General features: G+C 48.3%; 1 protein-coding gene across 3 annotated transcripts in view; it reads right to left on the bottom strand.

Moving 5' to 3' along the window:
- Positions 1 to 8512: 8512 nt before the first annotated feature.
- Positions 8513 to 23180, bottom strand: part of LOC135259819 (F-box/WD repeat-containing protein 7) — a 144106-nt gene continuing 129438 nt past the window's right edge. For all 3 annotated transcript variants that reach the window (XM_064344586.1, XM_064344587.1, XM_064344588.1), the window contains 5 exons: positions 23065 to 23178; positions 16866 to 17047; positions 15741 to 15966; positions 14131 to 14341; positions 8513 to 10884 (listed from right to left, as the gene is read on the bottom strand). In XM_064344586.1, the coding sequence (XP_064200656.1) occupies positions 10616 to 10884; positions 14131 to 14341; positions 15741 to 15966; positions 16866 to 17047; positions 23065 to 23178 (1002 nt within the window). In that variant the 3' untranslated portion in view covers positions 8513 to 10615. The remainder of the gene's footprint in view (positions 10885 to 14130; positions 14342 to 15740; positions 15967 to 16865; positions 17048 to 23064; positions 23179 to 23180) is intronic.

Genomic DNA, 23180 nt, shown 5'->3' with positions numbered 1-23180 from the left:
GAGGCTGCCATTACTCTCCGCCGCAGGGCGAAAACGCGAGTTCTGCCTGTCGCATCACGAGAGCTTCGTGTGGATCAGATCCATCCGGAAACATAAATGCCATCTGGAGGGTAACCGCAATCCGAGGCCTGCTCTGTCTAGGAGACTAAATATACTGTAATAACCCCTGGTTAAGAAAAGGAATATTACTGTGGTCCAAGTGGAAATATCAACCCGCCGCACAGTCGTCATTTGCAAGCCAGACGAGAACACATAGCTTTCACCAGCGTTCATCCAGGAGAAAGAAAAACACGGGGTCATCAACATCTAAATTTGACTTTCCAGCAATGGCGTATGTCCTATTCTGTATTCATTATTTTTAGATTAAACCATTTTTTTTTTTAGGTTTGGTGAAGACCAGTTGGTCGGGAGGTCAGGCGGTGATGGAGTAAGCACAAATGTGTAGACCGTAAAGATCTTCACATGTAGAGAATGTAACAGTACACTGGTGAAGCTGTCAGAAACCACCTTTGATGACCTTAATGCAAGCTAATCCTCACACATATTCCATAACACAAAATCATCACATCGCAATGACATCCCAGTGAGATGGAACTGCTTTTCATAAGGGTTTATGACCTGACAGACATGAGGAACCTCTTATACGCCCAATGGGTACCTTTTAAGTCCCAAGCCCCTATCACTTATCACGTACCTTATTCACGAATGAGGGATATTTTCTTGAATTCATGACAGGTTGATAAAGTCCCTTAGGTGGACTAATAGAGCAACCCAGGTTCTAAGCAGCTCAACAAGGATTGAAAACCCTTTGCTATTTCATTATTCTCTCATTATAAAACCCTTTGCCATTTAATTATTCCCCCATTATAAAGCCTTTACTGTTGGTGCAGTTATCACGTAATTATGGCAAATCAAATTCACTGGAAAGTCTGATAAGGCTAATAGTAATGCAGCCATGAAATATCCAGTCATCATGACTGAAAATCATGGGAGAAAGGAAAATGTAATCATCGACGGAGGGGAAAAAAAATGAAATTAATCATTTGAAAATGACAACGACGTGACGCAAATTGTCAATGGTAAAAGCGAAATTATGGAATGAGATGTTTTCAAAAAAAGCCCGCTCCTGATAACTGCCAACTTCATTAGACTCTGCACTACTGTCAGGCTATTCACTGGAGTGTGCATACATCAGGACTGCGTAATGTTAATATGACTGAAACAGGACTGGCTAGTAGCCACATACTGTGAAATAAAACAATGATCTCCAATGGGTTCTCCAATGAATGAGTTAAATATGAAATTAATAGCATGAAAGAGAGCTCAGAACAATTATAAAACCAAAATTATAGGTAGAAGCATATTGAACGCACATTGTACACACACGGTCAGTCAAAAAAACGATGCTATATTTTACCACTGGCATATTATGAGATGTACGGTATGAACATGTATTTTTATACGTAGGCCTATGCACATTTTAAAAGAATGCAATGAGGTAATATATGTAAAGTGGTAGTGCCTTTTCTCCCCATACTTCCATTAAAGGGAACCTTGAGACATTATAATTCAGCAATGTATAATTAACTGTCAGTACAAGTTATTTAGAAAAAGAATAGTACATTAAATGAATGTGTACCTCAGCATGTACCGCAAGCAGACCATACACAGTGATTGTTCAGTGTTATATAGACTCTTACAGTGTACACATGGCCTTATTGGACAGATATAAACTCTGTTAAACTTGAATTAGCACTGGACATTTTACTGTGTAGATTGCTCTTACAATTGTGATTAGTATATCTGAGGTACAATGTGCAGACACGAAAGTCAATTGCCCTTTGACTCACTAATATTAGACTGCATATAGCAAGGTGTGATTACCGAAAAATACTACGGTATTCAAAGAGGTTGGAAATACTTTTCTCATTAAATTTGGAAAGCCTGAATTTATTCTTGAGCGGCGGCCTTTATGATTGTAATTTCAAATAGAAACGGCAATTGATCTTCCTCATGAGGGCTCGCTGACTAAAGTTCGCCTAATCTATGTCAAATGTTTTAAGACAGGTGATATTTCCACGGTGTCCTTTCAAACCGCTTACATACAGCGAACGTGGAAAGGTCCATGAGTAGGCCAAGCTGCTGAGCAATGATTTCTTCCCGATTTGGACAGGATGTTGGCAAGCAATGCAGAACAATTCAAATGAGGACAATCCAATCGAGGAAAAGTCAAAGTCACATGGAACAACACTGACTATCGTGGAATGCCACTTCAGGTAAGGTCTGTGGAAACAGTTCGTTGGTGTGGAAATCCTGTCACGGTTTTTGCATTGCTTGCATGCAACCTGTTCTCTGGCTGTGTTCAGGCAGGCAGTGCACCAATGACTCAGTCTTTTCGTTTCGGGTGGGGTACCGCTGCGGCTGCGTCTGTAGCATTGCTTCGTGCCTCGAAACTTTCAGCACCTGCTGTCTTGTCAAGGATGAAGGGGAAGCTAAACGCACCGCCGCACACTCCCGTTACCTTCTCAGAGGCAAAACAGCTAGGAAACGCGGTGCGGTAGGGAATGAATGAACACCACTCAAGGAAAACGGACGCAGAATTACGGTCACGACGGCGCTCTTTGGCTGTTTGTTTGCTACGTATCGGACGATGGGGTACCTCTCCCTCAGCAGCGTCCCTCACCTTCTTTGCCCTCTGTAAGCCGGTTTGTTCTGGCAGCATTCCTGTCCTTGCACCACTCCTGCACTGCGCAGATGGCCCTGGCGTGTTTGGAAAGATCTCACACTGACTAGCAGACCCCTTATTCCGCCGGGACGGTTTTCCCGTGTGGCCGCACAAGTTATGAAAATAGACGCGCATTTCAGACAGTCGTTTACTTCGCTCGGTCTCGCGCACATTCCCGCACCGTGCATTTCCATGTAGTTGATCAATCTGCCAGCAGAATCATTGTGAAGTGTCATTACATAGCAGGGGGGTGCCATGGTGAGCTGGATGTATAAGTGGGAAACGGCAGCTGCGAAGCAGCCAGGCAGCCCCACGTTTAGACGCAAGCAGATATGTCAGTGACGTGACAGAATGAGACAGGTAATTTGCCTCGCTCTCGCTCTTTATACGGATGGATGGACGGATAACTCAAAGGCAAAGAGCTACTGCTGCTCGCCAGTTTGCCATGCAGTACCTAGACACACGGCGCAGGAAAATGTGGACAAAGAACTTTTAAACTTATCTACTTTACGAGACTTGCCTGTGCGCGTATGATGGCGCTTCCACTATGCCACTCCTTTAGTATTGTCCACACGGTCTCCTGTGCAGGCCAGCTTCGGGGCTTTTGTTCTTGCTGCCAACCATAAGAGAGCATTTAAGTCAGGGGTACCCAATTCTGTTCCTGGAGATCTACCGCTTTTCACCTACCAAACAAAGCACATCTCACTCAACAGCTAGAGATCTCGTTCAGTTGCTAATTAGCGAAGTCAGGTGTGCCAAATCAGGGTTGAAATTAAAACTTACAGGATGGTAGATCCCCAGGAACAGGGTTGTTAGTCGCTGTGGAGCCATGCGGTGCGTCACAAAAATAAATCCAATTCTCTGTGCAAATTTCCCGATGTCAAACAAGTCCAAATGTCAATAGCGTGCAATATTATATTGTATCATAAGGTAATATCGTGACATAGAGCAGTGAAAACCCCGTTCCTGGAGATCTACCGTCCTGTAGGTTTTCACTCTAACCCTAATGAAGCACACTTCATTCAACAGCTTGAGATCTCGTTGAGCTCCTAATTAGCAGAATCAGGTTTGCCAAATTCAGAGTTGAAATGAAAACGTACAGGATGGTAGATCTCCAGGAACAGGATTTGGTACCCCTGATTTATTAATAATAATACAAATAATAATACAAATAATAATAATAATCTTTATTTATATAGCACCTTTCATATCATAAAATGCAGCTCAAGTAGACTGATAAATTCTTGGTTGAGTCTGACGTCATTGGCTGTACTGAAATGTGTTGAGGCGTACAGGTACTCATCTTAATGCTCTGAGGGTGTAAATAGACGATTAATGCTTTAGAACATATTTATAGAATCCACAGATCAGTAGGGTTCTATTTGATATGCATTACCCGGCCACCCCTTGCTGGTCTTCTGCTCTTTAACATCCGCCTGCTAAAGAGAGATCTAATTTAGAACCGCCCATTTAGGGAGGTAAATGGCTTATTCAAGCAAACTGGCAGTTGGAATAACGAATCACAAGAGGGTTGACAGGGGATTTAAACATTTTTTCTTTACATAATGGGGTGAAACTTTTATCTGAAGGAAAATACTGAATGCATTTTCTTTAACTTGACAGATACTCTGGTGGTCTAGCCACATAGCTTGACATGACAATGTCCAACTAGCCAGGTCAGCCTTGCCCTACAAGTGATGGATGTTTTGAATTTCCACATTCAAAAAAATCCCAGCATGCCTACCTTCTTTTGCCTCTGTAGTCACTAAAATACAGGAATGACGCTTCCTGAATTGTGAAACAATAATGGTCATGCATAACATTGCAGAACAAAGAACAAAACACACACTTTCGGAGTGTTTATTTAACTGTCAAGGATATGGTAGATGAGCACTTGAGCTGTGGTGCCAAAAACGAAAAAAAAAGGACATTAAAAGACACCCAAAACAATGCCCATCTTTGTAAATAGTAGAACCATGCCAGGGGCCGCCCTCTGTCACCTCCACAAAGAGCATGCCAGGGCGGGACAAACACCGGCCTTGCGGTGATGGCTTTCCCCCCCTCCCTGAGAAGTCTGCTCGCCTTTCAGAACTTTTGTTTCAGCCTAATCTGCTCCCTCGGGGCGTCCCAGAGGGATTATCCGAAACTGGGTCACCGCGACTTGAACTCTGATATCCTGGCAGGCGCAGATCATTACATCATCCGGAGGCTTTTGTTAGACAGACACAGAAATGCCACTTGGCCGGCGAGCGTATACCAGGGCGTGCCAAGGATGCTCCAGGGTTCGTCCCCAAGGGGGGGGGGGGGGGGGGTCGACGGTACCTCTTGAGCCGGGGCGGGCGAGGTTCGAGTTACACCTCCGCGATTAGCCGCGTCTGGCATTTGGACGACGGGGTAGGATAAATGTCGGGAGCCCGGGGTGAATGTAAATGAGCGGGGAGCCGTCACAAGCAATCGTCCTCAAACGCAGAACGTCCTGATTGGGCCTCGCTTCTCATTGTGGAATAATAAGATGCGAAGCCCCATTTTGCTGATGAATATATTGGGAATATATTCAAAAGGAAAATTCAAATGCCCTTCCTGGATGGGTCTTAAGTGATAGACTGGTCGATAATATTCGCACAGCTGAGTTGAGTGTGGAGGGGAGCAGTCTGCTGTTCTACAAGGACACAGTTCCTGCTCCCCACTGAACGGGCAGCCACGGTCCAGTGTTCAGAGACCAGCTGAGGGAGGACTAGCCCGAGGATGTACATTTCCTGACAGAACTGTAAGCCTCCTGCAGCACTGCAGGTACATTGGTGAAGTAGCAGGCAGCACAGCGATGAAAAGCAGGTTTTCCCTCCAAAAACACACAGTAGTCAGGTGTCAGTCAATTACAGCTGGGCATTATAAAACAGGGAGAGAAAAGAAATAAAATTCTAGACGTGAATACTGTAGATAGTTTTGGATTGGATGATCATCAAGCATTAATCAATCCAGGACTTAATAAAAGGGAAATGGGAATCTTTACACTTGGTAAACAAATAATTACAGAGCATCTTTCCCAATCCTTTATTGCAATCATGCATTGAAAGTACAGTAAGACACATCGCAGTTTTAAAGGAAATCATTCCCTTAATGGTTTAGCAAGTTAGCCTGCTAAATGAAGCAGAGCTTTCTGTGATGTAAAATGGTTGCCCATTAAACAGATCATCCAGCTACTGCATATGCGCAAATGACAACACATTCATCCACTGGCTCAAAATAAAACAGACTTCTGGGCTTACCATTCAAAGTACTGCTCAAATACAGGCAAGACTTTAACTGTAATTTAATCTACAAAAGCGCATTCGAGCCTGTCAAGCATTCTACCATTCAAAACAAATTGTAAATGAGGAATTGCTACTACTGTGCATTCCAGAGAAGATAGTAGGCCATAAAACCACCTACGTATTTTTTCTTGGCTGTACATACTACTTTTCATATAATCAGAATTGTGATTACATGTACAATTACTAAATATTTCACTAAGTATATCAAGTTTGATATGCTTTCTAAAGGATGGGAAAAGCAAAACTTTTTTCTAGTTTATAAAGAAGACTAATTGAACATGAATTCTATGCAATAATTCTCTGGGGAAAAAATTCAAACAGTATTAAGGGACACTGTATATGAATTACGCAGTGTTGCTAATGTCTTTTCAATGTTATAGAAGTAAAAAGTTCAAAAGAAAATTGCACTTCCTCGGCTGCTTGAAGACAAAATTAGAAATGGCCAAAGCGGAGTCATTTAAGCCTTTAAATATAAAACAGCGGTGGAAAAATTGAGATAATGAATTAATAGATAACTTTCATTTCATGGAGAGTAGATAAGACACAGTTAATTGAGATAACTTTTCATAAAATCAATCATTCAGGAAAATATTTCCAAAGCAGGTAGAGGAGGGGGTAAGACAGGCGTTGAAGGGTGAACTTCGCAGCAAGATCTGGACACACCGATCTCTGGAACTGCTCACTGCCAACTGAACAGTTCCCGAGAGGGACTCGACGCCCGGGAAAAACTCAGAGCCCCCCAGCAGAGTCTCTGGCGTGGGACAGGAGAAAGGACGAGACCAATCTCCCAAAACGGACAGACTTTAGTGGCCACCCACCAACCTCCAGAGTGCTGTGGACACGGTAAATCCTTTCCTCTGTCCCAAGCTATTACACAATGAGAACCACCCTCCCCTCCCACTGTATCCCAAAGGTAGGGAGAATTCATGGGAAAGTGACTAATCCATAAGATATTAGGGTACTTGTGAGCCACACAAAAGATGAATGCATGTGATTGAAACATGGGCAATAGGCCCACTGCTCCTGCCTACGCACCTGTTCATCTTCAACGGGAATGGCGCCTGAAGGTATGTCTCTTCATCTTCCATTACAGCCCAAAACAGTTTGAGTGGTTGATCAATGTGCAGACTTGTACCTTTTTTTCTTGGAAAATGGCAGCCTAGATCTGTTAGCTTGAAGGCACAAATACCGGTTTCAACTGCCAGAAATTTTTTCTAGAAAACAGTACAAAATGAATCATGCTTGAACGGTATTTAAGAAAACAGTATTATCAAGTTAAGGGGTGTTCCCTTTTACTGTCCTCGAGTCAACAATGCCGCCGACCATAAATTATTCATGGTAAATTAAGTTATTCTGGTGGCGACATTGTTGAGGATCACCAACAATTAGGCCCACCTGATTGACTTTTAAAAAACACTTTGTACCACTTTAGATTTGTGCTATTGAAGCATCGCGGGACATATCCAAAAGCATATTTTTAGAAAGCATTTTCGAAAAACAAACTTACCGAGCATTGTTACTGAGTCCAGTCTTACTTTTTTTTAAACTCATGAAGAAAGTCTGAAGCAGTTTAAGTGTCAGCAGACTATTACTGTGAACACTGTAACCTGCTGACTTTTTGCCCCATAATGCACCTCTCTCCAATTTGAATCAGTTTTATTGGCAGAGCTCTGCATCTATTTTTGCCCTGAGTGACAGGATGAATCCATCGCTAGGCAACAACCATTTGGAATGTTGCCACTGCCCACCTACCTCCAGAACAAATGTGGCCACACACAATCATGCACTGCCTGCCAATCATTCATCTCCCTAACAACCACAATTGAAACGGTACTCAGTTCACGGTCTATGGAAGAAGGCTGCTGGCGTTAGCCGCTAACTGCTAAAGAGTTTGGGAGGGTTTAATAAAGATCCCGGAGATGCACCCGTCCGCACACAATTAAGCGTTTAACTCAAGACAAGTAAAAGCAACAGGTGGCGTTGTGGAGAATCCGCCATTGTAGAAGCTCTCGCTGCGTTTCCGCGAAACGGGTGAATCATTCCGAAGTGACGCGTTCGGATCCCGAGGCAGAATGCGTAATTTTAAAAGAATGCGCTCAACCGGAGTAAAATGTTTGCGAGAAGACAGCCATATTCAGGAGGTTTGGCACCTTGGCTGGATTTTCAGCCTCCCGGACCGGAGAAACCGGAGGAGCTGATTAAATCAGGGTGGGCGATTAGAGCTGGCCGGCGAGAAAGCGGACGGTGTTGCACGCCAAGACCAAGGTCGAGTAGACAGACCTAATGCGATTACAGGGCGTGACTTCCTGGAACAGCTCTGTGACCATTATGCATTTTCTGTTTAGTGTACACACAGTACACAGCCATTACAGGAGAAATGCACTGAAACTTACAGTCATGGTGGATTTAGATGCGCATCGTCACTGCGCGCATTGTGTATTCACCGGCCTCGTCGGCAAAAGATTTTATACGTGAATGCGCTGCAGAAGCTTTATTGAACATACAAGAGAACTTTCGCACGCCGGACAAACACAGACAACCGAAATGCTTGAAATGGAAAACAAAAACCCACATTTTATTGCACTTAAGTTATAAGAAAATAAAAATTCTAAGTGACTCAAAACAATAGACACAATCCCTTTGTTTTTTTTCCTGTCTGTTACATCAGGCAGTTACACGAACTGGAAAAAAAAAAATTAAACAACCTGCAACATCTGATTTTTCAAACCAGATCATAAATTAACAGGGAAATTAACAGAGCAGAGGAAGGAGATTGTTTAATATACAGTGCTTTTACCACTTTCACAGTTCAGCTTGAGTCGGGTAGCCCCTGGCAACCAGGTATACTGTTTGGCCACTTTAAACGTTTTAGAATATTTGCCTGTGGTGTTTTGTTGTCCCGTTCACAAACTATCTCTGTTCATGTACAAGTCAGTTCACAGCAAAAACACTGTAACATGTTTAATAGCTTAATACTCGTCACACTAAGACAGACCTGCTTCTAGTCGAAATGTTTTTTTGTCAGTTTTATTTTTTTTTTTATGTCCAGCTTTAACTCGAATGCCATTCTTGAACATCTGAACCAATCAAATGGGTAAACAGAAACCTTTGTACATTTCGTTAAATTAAAGACTTTTATTTTCGAGATTTTTTTCCCATTCCCCCCACAATCCTCAGGGCAGGGTAGCTTCCCCCGCAGAGCAGGCAGACGGAGCGTTGTCCTCAGGAATGTGTTTACGAGTCGCCTGGAAAACGCACGCGCACCCCACACACAGATCCGCACGCCCGCGTCAGGCGCGCCCGCACCAGGCACGCCCGCGCCAGGCACACCCGTTCCCCGCTCCTCCGGAACGTTCCTCCTCTCCGCCTCGTAGAGGCACATTTTGGCTCAAGTTTCAGTGGCAAAAAAAAGAAAAAGAAAAAAAAGTCTTACGATTCGTCGAGTTTCTCGTTTTTGTAAAAAGTCCAAACTAAGAGTCAATTTTGGAAATTTCGCCTGGGACTAAAACGTCGCAGCCGTAAAAAGTTTCCACTTTTCCTTTTCGTTTAGCAGCATAAATACAGTTTGGCCACCGGAAGTACAGAGCTGGGATGGGAGGCTGCCCGGAGCGCTCCCCTTCCAAACGGCCACACTTCCGGGAAGTTTGGGCCAGCTCCCATACCAGTTCCATAAATTCCAGATTCAGCTTTGAACAAGAACAGAAAACAAAAACGTGGAGAGACGTAGAGAGAGAAAGAAAGGAGTTAATACTGTGACTGTGATTGTTGTTGGCAACGGTTGGCAAAAAAAAAACAAAAAAAAAAACTTTGAATTCGATGGATCGAACGTACAAAGTAAAATTCACAGTACGGTTTGCTTTTCTGTTGAGTTCAAACCAGGAAACAAAAGACAGAAACCGGCAAAAAAAAAAAAAAAAAAAAAAAAAAAGGAGAAAAAATGTCTGAATTGAGGCAGTTGCCTCCTGGTTTGAAATTCTAGCAAGCTCTAGGCTTCCACTGACACTGCTGTGTTTTTTTTCTCCCCTCGATAAGAAGCCAAACTCAACACTTAAAAACTGAGGAACATTTTCTTTACACCATTTACCATTTGTCAACAACTGTTGTTTCATTCCTTTGTAACGTATTTATACAGTGGAGAGTCCATAGATTTGTTGCCTTGTTTACGTATTTATACATATGGGCAGTTACGTCAGGCTTGGGCGAGCAAGTCTCTGCAAAATTACCCGACCCACAGGGGGAATCAGCGAGGAGTTTCCATGGAGTGCGTTTCCATGGTGAGTTTCCATGGTGAGTTTTGCCTTTGTCAGTTCTCTCCTTTTATTTTTCCCTTGCACCCCTTCCCAGCAGACTGCAGGCTTTACCTGGCTTGCGTGGGGAAGGGGGGGGGGGGGTGTATCAGGAGAGGGGGTTGGGGGGCGTATGGGGTGGAATGGACCGGCAGGGCACGGTGGGGGGCATGGGGAGCGCCGTCAGATCTTAATTTGGTGAGCTGTGCCGAAAACCCCTTCACCACCAACCCCCCTGCCCCCGCGCCGCCTCCGCCCCGCCCCCCTCCCCCCTCCTCGTTGCCCCTCCCCCCTCACTTCAGGTCCACGTCGAAGTCCAGCACGAGCAGCTTGGTCTCCTCGGTGCCGTTGCGGCTGCCCACGGCGCACACCAGCTTGGTGTTGGAGGCGCGGATGCGCCACACCACCCCCCCGCTGCCCCCGCTCTCCAGGGTCACCAGGTTGCGGATGAACTCGCCCGTTTTCAGGTCCCACAGCTTGACCGTCCCGTCGTCCGAGCTGGTGATCACAAAGTTCTTGTTGAACTGCAGGCAGGTCACAGCGCTCTGGTGTTTGTGGGGACCTAGGGGTGTGGGAAAGGGTGGGGGGTGGTGGAGACATAAACAACCGTGAGCCCTCGCTGTGTGAGGTATGCCCGGCAACACCAAAAGGCCGCAAATCTCTGGAAACTAATAATGTTGAATATTATGACACGAACGATCCCAAAACCAATATTGCATTTAACATGAAATTTGTCCCGGGGGGGAAAATGTCACAAGCAATGGAGAACCGAAATATAAGAACACACAAAAAAAAAAAAAAAAAACCCGGAGATTTCAGCACACTGCAGGAACTGTACTAAGGCTTCCTGTACAATCATTGAGCCTAAGAGCACCCCTACTGCTGTCCTCTTCAGTTACGCACTCAAGAACCTGCTTCAGTAAAGATCCGATTGCATCAGCCTAGAAAACCAACCGAGAAAATCGTTTGATGCCTTTTTAAATGTCTCACAAGAATTTGTCCGTGCAAGGTGAAACATAACACAAAACGTAAAATGCATACACAAAGAAATCAATACTCATAAATTGAAATAATTTATCCATTGCTATAAGTGACATGCATGCAAAAAAATAAAAAGTACATCTAGAATTTTAAAATACATCACTGACACACGCTAAAAAAAAAAAACCTTCATTATGGCTACTGTACAAAAAAATAAAAAAGAGTAGAAGACGCATTTTAGCCCCGTGTTCGAAACTCAATGTGCCGGCACACTGTCTCTGTCTGAGGCATAATTATGTCCTCGACACGACATTACACTTGCAAATGAATAACCTTTTAAACAGGTTGCAAAATGTTCCCCAGTGAGAAATCACAGCCATAACCAGTGAAATGACACATGGGGTTACCTTTGTTATTCAGGAGGTCTGTCACCCAAACCCCCTCCCCCCCTCTCTGGGCTAACAGCTATTCTGTAACACCACCCGGTCTTCAACCTTCTCTTTTAAGATGCTTTGGTCTCATGCACAAGTGTCCTCCCACACCATCGCAGTTCACACACGTGGACCAAAGACACCAACAGCACTGCACGGCACCACCCACACGATGCCAAAGTAGCTACCATACACACACACACACACACCATCCGACACAAGCAGACAAACCATCACGTGAGATATATACACACAAGTAACACAGCCTCAAACAACACACATACTTGTGACAAGAGGAAGAGGTTCCATGAACCCCCAAATTGGGTGGAGCTAACAGCCAGCTGTCAATCACTCTGGTTTGGCCCAATCCAAATAATTAAGCAATGATAATCCACATCCCAAAGCGGTGATTGCTTTACACTGGCGAGCACATCACACCCTCAGTGTTTCCTTAAATGTACAAAATGTCCGCCGTTCACAACCAAACCTGAGGCCTCCACACTGACCCTACAGGACTGGCTGGTTAATTTGCTCACCAGAGCCCGGTCTACGCTGCCCTCCCTCACTAAAACGCACTGGCCGTTGTCTTTCGTCTGTGCCTTTTAATGAATGCTAGTGACCATTCATTGACCCAATTAGCCAGCCGCCCAGCAAAAAACAAAACAACCCTCCCCCACCCCAGTCCCCCGGGTCATCTCCCATCCGCGCGCCCTAATAAGGCGACCCCCCCCTTAGCAGCCCAATTTCAGCACCTCACTGTGTCAGCCACTCTCTGAAGTCTCTTTGTTCAGAGCTACACTAATCCACACAGCAAACCGCAGCACAAAGAAACTGTGTGATGCACAGAGCTCACCACAAAACACACCTATCCAATGCTAAACTTAACCCCTTTACTCTCCCCGTTTACTGTTTAATCAGCAACGTGTAGTAGACGATACCATTATCCGTTCCACGCCGTTTCTTTGCCCTGTTCCTATAGGTGAACTGGCTTTTTGGCCTTTTTAGCAGTTAATGGCGTACGCAGCCATATGCTGGAAACTACAGTATGCGACGGCTCAGGTCAACGACCTCGATAAAATACCCCATCGGAGTCTTAATTAATCCACACTTGCGTCATTTAAATTTGTACTGTAGCCTTTTTTTGTGCTCAGATGAAGCGACTACTTCGACACTCGGGCAAGCCAACCCGGCCAACCAGCGTCAAACAGGAACTAATTAATTCCGCACTGCGAACGCTCCGCTAACAAAAAGGCCGTTCTCGAACCGTGACTTTTTCGGCACCGCAAGACGACGAACGGATAAATCGGCTCGTACTTCGGCGGCCGTGCGCTAGTATAACGGTTGAGACAACGACGGCGTGAAGCGACGGGCGCGGTTCCTCGGGTCACCTCGTCAGCGCCTCGCTGCCTGGCGAAGTCGCGTCCGCAGAACTTCACGTTTATTCAGAAACCCTTTATTTCGCCGGCTAAGCTAACGCGCCGCTACGCGCCCCAGTTACGCACACACAATTAACGTCCCACGAGATTACGCGTAGCCCCGCTGGGCGAGCCGCTATTGTGTGTGTGCCCTTGCGCTACCGAAGAGGGGGGCGGGGAAAAGAAAGGTCTCCCCGGAACGATTTCGGGACAATAGCAGCTCCCAGGAAGCCCGAACCTAGCGTTTGCGATCTGAAAGTCAGGCTGTTGTTTTTACACAGCGAACGCCTGCGTTGATGCGTGGGAACGGGGAGTCGGTATTTCGTTTTGCGGCGACGGCAGAGGCCACGCCCGCCGGGGGCGCTGGAAACCTGCGCCCCGCCCCGTCTCGCCGAGGTTCGAGAGGTAAACCCAGGAGGCTTCACGTGACGCTCTCCGAATATAAACACGCCGTGCCTACTTTATAACGGACACCCAACCGCAGGGGTGTGTGTGTGAGAACACAAACAACCTCTAAACACACACACACCCACCTACACATGCGCACACACACACACACTCACACCCAACCCACCCACGCACGCACACACGCGCACACACACACACACACACCACACACACCACCACACATGCACACACACACACACTCACACCCAACCCACCCACGCACACCACCACGCCACACACACACACACACACACACACACACACACACACAGTTCATCCCTTTTTTTCCCCCCAACTCCAACTTATAGACTACTCTACATTATAACCTGTTCTGCTCTATTTTTAACTGTCCACTGAAGCATGTAATTGGCTGAATATTATGAAAGGACAACTTTGGGCAGAAGTGCTGAAGCGGTTTCTTTTGCTTTAGCGGCCAGTGGCCAGCGGCGGGACGGTGCGGGGACAGGGGGGCAGGGGCGGGCGCGGGGTGAGGGAGGTGGGGGGTGAGGTGCGGTTAAAACCCCGCCGGCTCACCTTGCAGCGTCTGTAGGCACTGTCCCGTCTTGATGTCCCAGATCTTGACGGTGGAGTCGGCGTTGCCCGAGACCAGGATGTTGTCCTTCAGCTCCATCCCGCTGGTGAGCGACTGGTGCCCCGTCAGCGTGTGGATGCAGTTCCCCGTCTCCACGTCCCAGACGCGGATCGACGTGTCCAGGGACCCGCTCACCACGTGGGTCCCGTCAAACTGTCAGGAAGGGGGGGGGAGGGGCGGAGGAGGACCTATGTTTAGAGCTATGCTTGGATAACTATCTAAAAACTATAAGCCTTTCATGCAAATACATCTTTAAAAGAGGAGATACATCTCCATTAAACTGCACAGATGGCTATAATAATAATAACAGTAATAATAATAACAATTATAATAATTGCCTTGACCTATAAAAGATAATAATCTGAGATAATTACTAGAAATAGAGCACAATAGCATATCCGACCACCAGTCAAATAAGGCATTTTAAAAACATTTTATAGTGTAACCAAAAGCAGATAATGCATCCTGTCAACTGAAATATTTACAATAAAAAAATTTGGTGGGGGCAAAAGGAAAGAAAATGTCATGTTATCATTTCATAGCTCACTGCTCCTTAGTTGGCTATTAAATCTGGATGGCTGTGTCGATGTATATCATCAGTGCAGAAATGGTGCATTTGAAAAGAAGAGGAGCCCTTCTGCAAATAACGAGCGTGGTTTTGATCTTCACAACACAGTTTATCCGACAGAATCTGCTCATTACTTCTTCCACTTGACACAACTCAAATTATTTCATATAATTGACCCAATTGCTTTTGCACACAGCAAATCACGTCCCATTTGACACGAACAGCAGGCCCTGTTGAAGGAGTAGAGGTCCGTCATCGCCTGTAATGAGTACTGCTGCCTTATCCGTTACCTACACTGGGTAACATGTGTACTGTACCTGTAGAAGGGAGTACTGCTTATGTAGACCCTGTGTCTTCACGAATCTCACTGAATGAGAGACCCTGTTGTGTATATTTGCTCACCGATGACATGGGATAGATCCGTTTGGTATTGTGTTTGAATGAATAGTTTGGGGTGACTGCTCACCTGTAATGAGTAGACACTGTTGGTATACTGCCACCTGTAATGAACAGTTTGGGGAGTATCACTGTATCTAACCTATGTAGTACGCACATAGACCTACTGTGCTGTATGACGTGTACTGTGGTGCCCTTGTAATGAATAGTTTGGGGTGTACTGCTCACCTGTAATGAGTAGACCCTGTTGGTGTACTGTGTGCTTGTAATGAACAGTTTGGGGAGTACTGCTCACCTGTAATGAGTAGACCCTGGTGTGCTTGTAATGAACAGTTTGGGGTCTACTGCTCACCTGTAATGAACAGACCTTGTTGGTGTACTGTGTGCTTGTAATGAACAGTTTGGGGAGTACTGCTCACCTGTAATGAGTAGACCATGTTGGTATACTGCTCACCTGTAATGAATAGTTTGGGGTGTACTGCTGACCTGTAATGAATAGACCCTGTTGGTGTACTGTGCGTTTGTAATGAACAGTTTGGGGTGTACTGCTCACCTGTAATGAGTAGACCCTGTTGGTGTACTGCTCACCTGTAATGAGTAGACCCTGTTGGTGTGCCCCTGAAGCGTGTGCAGGCAGGTCTCGGTCTCGGGGTCCCACACTTTGACCATGAAGTCGTAGGCGCCGCTGACCACCCTGCGCCCGTCGTACTGGACGCAGCGCACCGCCGCCACGTGGCCCATCAGCACGTGTAGACACTGGCCCGTCTCGATGTCCCAGACCCGCAGCGTGGCGTCCCGGGACCCGCTCACCACCCTGGGGGAAGGGGGGGACGGACGGGACGGTTAGTCCCAGCGGCTCCTCAAACACGCGGCACCCCCTCCCCACCCTTATAATCCAGCTCCGCTCCTCCGGCTGTTCCGCAGGTCCAGCCACGCCCGAACGGGTCTTTTTGGTGAGTAGACTGGGTTTACCGCCGTTCCCGTGGCAACAGAAGTGCAACTGCGCGGAGCTGGAAGGGCCATCCCTAAACTATCCCGCCCAGCCCGGCCCCCAGGTTTCAGCACAGAACATGCAAAATGGCGTTTCTAAAAAAGAAATAAAGAGGCGCTCTTAATTTGCAAAATGCCTTCCGCCAAAGGAGGATGGATATTATTGCGCTTTTAACACGCTCCCGCTATTCGGGTATGCAAAGCCCCAGCAGAAATAACGCAGCATGCTCCACACGCGCCCCATTTCCATACCAAACACTGCTCGCTAGGCTTCAGCTACGCAGTATCTGTGCAGGTTTGTCTTAAAACACAATTGCTATATGCTCTCCGTGTAGGCAATCAAGATAATCCCGTACACTTGGCTGGGGTCGGACCCATTACAGGGAATGAACTGCAATCCAATTTTACGAATAGAAATTTTGAAAAGCGGCCATGGTGTTCAATGAGGATTTATCAACTGATGAACAACATTCAGTGTAATGCATTAAAGTGGAACTGACCCAGACTGTGGACGTATGCACTTCACTTAATACAGCTAAGCGTGATGCTAACTTAGTGTGTTATGCACTGCACACCATCTCTTAGTCAGGCTATTTCCATTTTGAATATTTGCCACATCTTTTCACGAAGGCCTAAATAATTTGGTTGGCGTCTGGTGAACGCGCGCATTTCCCTAAGTAGGTGGGGGTGGCTGCCGAATCGGCGGGGGGGGTGGGGGCGTACCTTTTCTCGTGCAGGTGCATGCATCGCACCGTTGAGGTATGCCCGTACAGGGTGTGGATACATTCGCCCGTCTCCGCGTTCCACACCTTGAGCGTCCGGTCCGTGGAGCCGCTGATGATGATGCTGTCCCTCATCTGGGACGACCAGACGCCGCCCGTGTGGCCCACCAGCGTCCTCAGACACTGCAGACGCACAGGAAGGAGAAGCAGAGGCCCGTGAGGCAGGGAAACGAAACGCATCCGGGATCCATTCGAGAAACAGGCCGCTAGGCTAGCGGAGCGGCGTCGCCGTGGCGCGCCCGTCCACGAGGACGCCAACGCCCGCCGCGACCTCTCGCACGCGCTCCGTAAACGAGGAAACGAGTCGCCGTCCGCCGCTTCCCCCGCTTCAGAAAGTCCGGCTCGCTCCAGCGCCGGCTCGGTGCAATCTGAGATCGTTAACCGGATGCAGGGCGTGGTGATTAGGGACCCCCCCCCCCGCGCCGCATTTGAATTTAAACTAATGGCGTTAACCGCGAATAATGAGCTGTGGAGGAACGGTGATGCGGCTCGAGTTCACAGACGCCTCCGATGCGTGCAGATTGGTCTTCCTGCACCCCTACGATATGAGGGCGGTGGCAGGACCAGGAACTCCCCCGTGCCCCCCCCCTTCCTGACCCCCCCTCCACGCCACACGCTGAAGGCCTCTCCGCTTGGTGCGACGGGAGCCCCTTCCCGGTTGCCGTCCCGGTTGCGGTCCCGGCTCGTTGGACCGCAGGCGAAGCGGTTAGCAGAGAGCTGCCCGGGTTTCGGTTACGCACCGCGCCGGCAACAAGAAACAGGCACTGGCCCGATTCTGAAAATTAGCCAGCGCTGTTTTCAGGATTCTCCGATTTGTTCGGAACTTTCTTGGAAAAACCAGTCTTCAACCTGATTAAAAACATTTGTGATTGTTGTTGAAGCCAGCAGGGTAGTCCTGAAACTTACACGGGGATTACCTTACACTTCAACTTTCTTTCTGTGCTTTCTGTGTAAAAAAAATCTACAAAAAAAAAAACGACTCAATTATAGTTTACAGTATGCCAACTTTTCTTCAAAAGGACGACTTAAGGCTCCACAGGGCAGAAAATCACTCTGGAGTATGAAATTAATAATGTGCCTAGTCGGTCCACCCGGTTTCTCCAAGCTGACAGAAGAATCCTACCCTTAGGATACCTCTATTCAAGGCGGAAAACATCCAAGGAAAGGTTATACGTAACCAGAAATAAAGCGGCAGTTTTAGATTTTTTTACTGATATATTTTCAGATCAATTACTGGATGAAGGCGTTCATTTTAAGTCCATTGGGAAGTAGAGGAGCATTCCAGGATCATAGTGTGAGCATCTTCCCAGCTCTGTGATCTGCTACTTAAGACTGGGAGAGGACCCTTACGGGCTCTTTTCAAAATGGAGGGGTTTAGGTGTCCGTTTATCTGCCTGTCATACGGGAAAAAAAAACACAAAAAAAACACACAACCCTGTCTGTTAGGACCAGTAGATTACTGTAATTTTTGGGGGGTGTTTGTGTTTTTGCAAAGGTTGCGGACTAATCCAATGAGCCCTAAATTACATTTCCCGTATTAAATTTTTTCCCTCCTATTCGAGCGCAATGCAATAATGGGGTAAAGAGGCCTCTAAGTGCTACAATGAGCATGGCGAGCGATACACAAACCACTCCAAGTGCCCATTACCAGTGCCTTCCAATGGCACACCACTGAGCGATAAAGGCAGAATTATAGCAGAGCTACTAAACGAAAACGACGGCAGGACGGCGCATTCTCGTTTGCGCGGTGGCCGCGTGCCATCGCGTGTCCGAAGCGCGCCTGACGCCCCGCGAATGTGTGCCCCCTCGAATCGGACGGGGTTCCTCTAATGAGAACAGGCTGTCCGCAACAGCTGTTGGGTCCCTGCCTCCTCCTGTACAACGCCCCCGCCCCCCAAAAAAAAAAACAAATTGCTGAAGAAAACAAGAACAAGAGGAAAGGAAGAATAACAGCGAGAGGAGAGAGAAGGCGAAGAAGAAAGCCTTTCTTACGATGCTGCTGGGAAAATTTGTCTTGGCGTTTGACGGACAAGTGGGATGAAGACCGCCAGTTAAATAGAACATAAGAGCCCTATATTCTGTGTAATGGCAGAAATCCACTTAGACTCCATTTCGGAGAACACGGACCAGACCCCCAGACCTCAAGGACAGTACTTTTTAGTGAATGTGTTTTTAACCGCAGCGACCCGTCCAAACTGCATCAGATACGCGCTAATGATGAATGTTCCGGGCTGCCTCCCGCCGAATCCCGCCACGGCCTTATCGCGACCCAAGGAGAGCGCGTCCAGCGTGCGAGGGCGGGGTTTCGCCAGCGCTAACCCTGCCGCAGCGCTCGACTGCAGCCGGCCTGGGAAAAGGGCGGGGCCTGCGTCAAGGCAAATATTTAACAGTTTTTCAAAAAGCTCTTCTCTGACCTCCGCATTCCGACCGCCAAGTGTTTTCCGTCGGCTTATTTTTAGTTTCCCGGGCGACGGCAAATATTTGACCGGGGAGCCGAAACGAGACGGGCGTGGCCGCGCTCACACCTGACATTCCGCGCATTCTTCCCGCGGCTGGGAGACGCCGCTGGGCTGACCGGGGCCGAGGACGACCGCGCGGTCAGACGGCTCTCCTGCAGAGCGCTTCTAAAGCGCGTCTGCAGCGCGAGGAGAAAAACCAACCGCAGAGGAGAAACCCCCTAATACTAACACACACACACACACACACACACTCACTCACTCACTCACACAGCCACCACACACACACACACAACACACACACACACACACACACCCACACACACACACACACACCCACACACACACACACAACACACCACACACAACACAACACACACACTACTAACACACACACACACAACACACACACACACACACAACACACACACACACACACATACTAACACACACACATCACACACACACACCACCACACACATACTACACACAACACCACACACACACACACACACACTAACACACACACACACAGAAACACACACACACACACACACACACACACACATACTAACACACACACACACAGAAACACACACACACACACACACACACAGAAACACACACACACACACTAACACACACACAGACAGACACACCACACAACAGAAAAGAAAGAGACAAAAGACAAGGGAGAGAGGATAAGAAAAAGACAAGAAAGAAACATGAAACACTTCAAGGATAAAGAACTGAGGAGTAAAGCATGGTGCCTAAGGCCTGTGAGTCTTAACGAAACTGAGAGGGGGGATTTGGCGTGTAGCGACGGACCGAGGCGTGAGGGCGTGGCCCCCCCTCGCGAGCAGAAACCCGCGGGCGGGCCCCGACGCGGCCGAAACCGGGGAGGGGACGCCTCGCAGCCAGAGGTATGCGCAACCGAAACCGAGCAGGGGAGGGAACATTTAAAAAAAAACAGCTTGAGGCGAGAAGTGCAGGGAGAGCGAGGAGAGCGAGGCGGGTCAGCTGCTCTTAATGGGATTACTGCCGACTGCTGCCCTCTCCAAACCGTTTCACAAAGGCACAATTTCCGGAACCTTCTTTCGCGATCGCCTCGGTTTCTGTTCTGGCGGGCCCTTCTCTGTGACTCAGCGCGCCCCCTCCCCCACCCCCGTCTCGCCGCACTGTGTGGGCCGGCCTGGGAGACCAGCGGCCTCGTTTGGGGCGAAGGGACGATAAAAATCCAATTTCAGCCTATCGCTGGGGTTCAAGGGTATGGGCGGGCGGGCGGACGGCATCTAGAGCGTGTGCCGAGGTAACGGCGTGGGAGACTTGCGGTATCCCGGGAGACCGATTCACGGCGCCCGAAACGTGTTTCGCGGAGGTAGTCCCGAGAAAGCCAGATGTACCCGGCGCGTTAATTATCAAACCCCACTGACGACTTCCCTCCTCAAATCTGCCCACAAGAGGGGTGCATATCTCACTCTCCTTCCCTCCCACCCTCTCTCCCTGCCCCCCCTTCCTCCATCTCTACTTGCCCCCCCTCTCCCTCCCTCTCTCCATCCCTCCCTCAATCCCTTCCTCCCTCTCGCTCCCTTTCTCTCTCTGGGAATCCCACTGACGAGAACAGATGGACAGATCATTCGTTCTCCGTTCCACCTCTGCCGGAAGGACAAGTATAATGCAGACCTGGGGGGGGGGGGGGAACGAGAGCTGGAGCATTTTTTGCGCGTCGCAGTCGCACTGTAAATTTGCCAACGGAGAGGCGTCCGCACGCCCGCGTGAAGCAGCGACAGAGACGGGCGGGACAAACGCGCGGCTGAAGGCGAACTGAACCCGCCCGGTTCTACTCAACACGTTCGAAGCCTCAGATCGTCGAGTTGAGGCTCTCAAAAAACCCACTCAAACAGATGCGTCTACAAGCACCTCGAGAGCAAGTCGAGGGGCCAAACAAATCTCCATAAAGTCCACACTTACACCCAATAAAAACACACAAAAGGCTAAAGAGAAAGGGGGAACGGATTCAAAGCCTGTTCTCCGAGCCACCCACACAGCCCTGCCAGATCTTTATCAGGAGAACAAATACGCAACATCTGTACCAACTGCCAGGGAAGTCAGAGGTGGAAGCTGATTCCCTCTGAGCCTTTAAGCCACTCCCACTAATCAGCTTGCTCAAAATATCCCACAATGCACTGCTTCGTCACCCCGCCCCATGGCTACATCGTGACAGATTTACGCAGTAGTGCTGCATAAGAACTATTGTATTCTTCAGCAGGGTTCTGGTGGCCTTATGTAGATCATCTAAACAAAAAAATAGCTATACACTAGTCAGATAATGGCATTTCTTCATATGGGAAATCTGATGCAGATAATGTGCAGCTAACGATATTAGCCAAAAGGGCTGGTGTGTATCACAATCCTTTAGAGGGAGGGGGGGGGCATGCCCCTGTCCTCCAGGAGACCTGGTCCCTTTATCTACAGTCCATCTCTCCATTAACTGGGTTACCAATGATCTTGTCAGTAACCTCATTGTCTAATGGAAGAATAAGAGCGATGAGCGTTCTTGTGTGAGTTGTGGGGGGTGGGTAGCTACGGCAACCATGTGCGCGGAAATTAGGGAACTGATTAAACGTGGCGTATTAACCCCTCCCCCACTCCCCGCAATCAGCCCCCTCCCGACGGCTCCCCGTTCGCTCGTTTAACTCACCCTCAGCAGCGTTCTGATGCAATTACATGGGAGAGCCTGCCCCCCCCCACCCCATTCGCCCCCCCAACACCCCCTCCCTTCTGAAAACAGGACGGAGCCACAGAGCCCTTAACGCCGAGAGCTCTCGTTAGGGCTCTCGTTAGGGCTCCAGTGCGGGCGCCGAGCGCGGAGAGGGTACGAGAAGCGGCGTGCTTCACGGCCATCAGCGAGCGGCTGGCTCGCGTTCAGTTTTTTCGTTTTGTTTTTTTTTTGGGTTTCGCTTTTGTTTAAGGGTTAGCATTAAGCAGAGCCGCAAGGCTGATGTGACAGATTCGGTCATGAATTCTTAAAAAGGCTTTTCTTTTTTGCCGGCTTGCTGGGAAAAAAAAAATTTCAATATAAAACAAAAAATGACAAAGAGAGGCGTGGGACAACACAAAATCGTGGAAGCTTCTTACTCCCCTGAGAGAATGTTATTGGACGCCGGGCTAAGGCTGGGAGGGGTGTAAATGGAAAGCCCCTCCCCCTACCGCACGGGCAAGTCTGATGACTAGCACCGCCTATTCTCTAATACCCGACCGCTGGGATTGGCGCGAAGGTTCGGGCGAGACGTTTCCGTCGCAGCACCTGATGAACGCATCGCCGGTTGGGCCCGAGCGCTCCGGCTAGACGCCACCGGTCGCCGGGGGGGGGGGGGGGAATAATGTTAGCGTTGTTAGCAAGGCGGCTGTTATTGATGGCTTCACCCGCTTCGAGTTGTAATGAAACGGATCGATAAGCGCGAAAAAAACACACGGCTCTGGATGAGGGCCCCGACAAGGCCTCGCGTGGCGATCGTCCACCATTACGGCTCGAGTCCGCCGCGCGCCCGCGCCAGCGGATGGGAAAACGCCTCAGCGGATCGGAAACGCAGTCCTAACAGGGGTTCCTGGAGAGGCGGGCGGGGGGAAAGGGAGAGATCTGTGAAGCGGTCGGAAAGAAGCGACCGCGGGAGAGCGGCTCACCTTGCCTGTGACGGCTGACCACACCTTGAGCGTGTTGTCGTCCGAGCCGCTGACGATGCGGTTGCCGCAGAACTGCAGGCAGGTGATCACGTGGTCGTCGTGACCTTTGAGCACCT

The sequence above is a fragment of the Anguilla rostrata genome, chromosome 7, assembly GCF_018555375.3.
Source record: "Anguilla rostrata isolate EN2019 chromosome 7, ASM1855537v3, whole genome shotgun sequence".
In the NCBI taxonomy this organism is placed as follows: Eukaryota; Metazoa; Chordata; class Actinopteri; order Anguilliformes; family Anguillidae; genus Anguilla; species Anguilla rostrata.
This window is presented reverse-complemented; position numbering and strand designations above follow the sequence as displayed.